We start from the raw sequence: 2556 nt of genomic DNA, 5'->3' as shown, positions 1-2556 counted from the left end.
CTAATACAATTTTTTGTATTCTAATTAGTCGATCTTTCACCTCCCTCCCTCCCTCTCTCTCTCTAATACAATTTTTTGTATTCTAATTAGTCGATCTTTCACCTCCCTCCCTCCCTCCCTCCCTCCCTCTCTCTCTCTCTCTAATACAATTTTTTGTATTCTAATTAGTCGATCTCTCACCTCTCTCTCTCTCATGCAATTTTTTGTATTCTAACTCTCTCTCTCTCTCTCTCTCTCTCTCTCTCTCTCTCTCTCTCTCTCTCTCTCTCAATAATTTTGATTAAATAAAGAAATAGCAAGAACCTATGTTACAATTTTTTGATGCGTTCACTTTTATAGTCCGGCCGGGTCGCTATATATACCAGCTAATCCCATCTAAGAATTCCCATTTCACTTGTGCATGTATTTTTATCCCAATGAAAGGCCATAGCTTTAACGTCGCTGGCGTTTCATTTTCTAATAGATGTCCATTCACAAATATGAGCTTTCCATAGAGAAATTTTCAATGCTTTCGCTATTTGTTCAAAAGACAAAATATTGAAAGTCAGACAGTAATCTTTAATCAATTGAATGAATTCACAAAGATTTAATCATGTTATAGTTTTTGAAATACTCCCTCAGTCGTATATTATGAGTTGTACATTTAACATAAACATCATATAATCGAACACAAAATTTAGTTCGAAATTTCAAATTTTCTAATTGTAAAAAGGGTCAAAAAATACATTCCATAAACTATCATTTTGACTTCAAGTATGTACAATCAGAGTCAATACTATAGGTCTCCCATAATTTGTCAAAAATAGAATTGTAATTCATTAAACGTTTTGCACTTTAAATTACAAGCCAAGTTTGATTATCTTTACGGAGGAATGAGATGGTAAAAGAGAGCAAATTTTATTAGCAGTAACAAGTGGTATAAATGCACCTGTGATATGTGTGGTATGAACAGCACTCATGGCTACGGATAGGTTTACCTGGACAAGATAACGACACTGCACTGTTATGTTCTTTACCCTCACTTTCTCTCCTCTCAAATAACCTCGAAATCATCCCAGCATTATTCAACTAGATTAGCCCCTCTATTTCTTTTGATTTACAACATCATTTTCCTTAATCACACAAAACAAATTAAATAATAAAACCTTTCTCAAAATTTGTTAAGGAGAAAGGAAGCGAGAAGCTTCAGTATAACAAGGCAACTCATTTACTGAAAACAGAAACACCGAAAGAAAGACAAAGCACACCATGTATGTGTTTTCTTTTAACTCAAGTAGGTGATGTTGAACTGCGTCCCAGACGAAGTTCTAGATCTAACTCTTCCACTGCGGAATTTGTCAAGAGAAGATGATTGTTATTGTTACTGGTGGACATTGATCCGTGAGTATTGCTAGAGTTGGATAGAGAAGATTTGATATTGTCAGGAAGCACAGCTACTGGAAAGTTCATCAAGTTAGCAGTGGTGGGATGTGGTGCAATCTGGAGAAGACTAGAGGTGTTATCATTGAATGTTTTTATAGGGCTAAATATGGTATTAGGGTTCGGTACAGAGTATAGAAGACATAAACCACCATTTCCATCAAGGTCTTGTGTTGGGATCAAGAGAGTGGAAGAAGAAGAAGAAGAAGAAGAAATTGAAGAAGTCATGTAAGGGTTTTTCAAATTTGGCTGAGGTTGGTGAAGGCGAGCCCTGTCACGGCGGTGCACATTCATGTGGCCACCAAGGGCCTGGGCTGACCGGAATTCCCGCCTGCAAAACGCGCAAGTGTAGGAGCGTGGTGGCCAAGTTGTGCCCATGATATTTCCAGTGTCTTCGGCGAAGGCTCTAACCTCCCATGAATCATCCTTTTCTTGAGAGTTAGCAGCCGGTTGATTAGGGTCCCACATCCACGACACCCCACTGGCAGTGGTAGTGGTGGTGCTAGTGCTGGGGTTAATTGTTCGCTGATGAGTTGATTTCGACAGTTCCTGCAGGTAAGTTAGCGAAAGAAGAGCAAGATCAGGAGCCATAATATGGTGGTAGCAACAACATTTATATATGGTAGAGAATGTTTGAGAGATGAAATTGTGAAGAGAAAGAGGTTAAATAGGGGATGGGGTTTATTTCAAAATGTGAAGACAAAAACAAAACCCTAGCAAGCAACTGGCACATCAACAATGTCTTCCTTTTTTGTTTTTAATTATTTTATTCAACTCATTTCTTCATTGAAACAGGCTGTTGAGAGGTAAATAACATGCCAATCAACATTGGCTTCAACGACCCTATTCAAACCTTCTATTTTCCATTTTAAAAAATTCTTTAAATTACTAAAAAAAAGTACCTAAATGTTGTGCGAAATGCGTAGCAATCAATGTATAAATTTTCTGACCTTCTAATTGTATGTATGCTGCCACTTCTTGTTGGGACTACTTTTGTATTTGCATTCTAGCTCATGGGAAACAGTATATTAGGGATAAGCTTCAGATCCTAGCTTTGTATATAGTGTTACGATTTACAAATATTATTATTGAAACAACATTTATATTAAATTAAGAAATCAATATATATATATATAT

General features: G+C 36.7%; 1 protein-coding gene across 1 annotated transcript; it reads right to left on the bottom strand.

Moving 5' to 3' along the window:
- Positions 1–878: 878 nt before the first annotated feature.
- On the bottom strand, positions 879–2090 carry LOC145118903 (C2H2 and C2HC zinc fingers superfamily protein). Its single transcript, XM_079054556.1, has one exon. The coding sequence runs from the start codon at positions 2008–2010 to the stop codon at positions 1270–1272; it is 741 nt and encodes a 246-aa protein (XP_078910682.1). The 5' UTR covers positions 2011–2090; the 3' UTR covers positions 879–1269.
- Positions 2091–2556: the final 466 nt, after the last annotated feature.

Source organism: Lactuca virosa, chromosome 6 (assembly GCF_052849685.1).
Source record: "Lactuca virosa cultivar CGN04683 chromosome 6, Lactuca_virosa_CGN04683_v6, whole genome shotgun sequence".
Classification (NCBI taxonomy): domain Eukaryota; kingdom Viridiplantae; phylum Streptophyta; class Magnoliopsida; order Asterales; family Asteraceae; genus Lactuca; species Lactuca virosa.
Note: the sequence above shows the minus strand (reverse complement) of the source record. Positions and strands in the feature narration are given on the sequence as shown.

Excerpts from the sequence above, each read along its gene's own strand:
- LOC145118903 (XM_079054556.1), bottom strand. The coding sequence starts at position 2,010 with ATGGCTCCTGATCTTGCTCTTCTTTCGCTAACTTACCTGCAGGAACTG.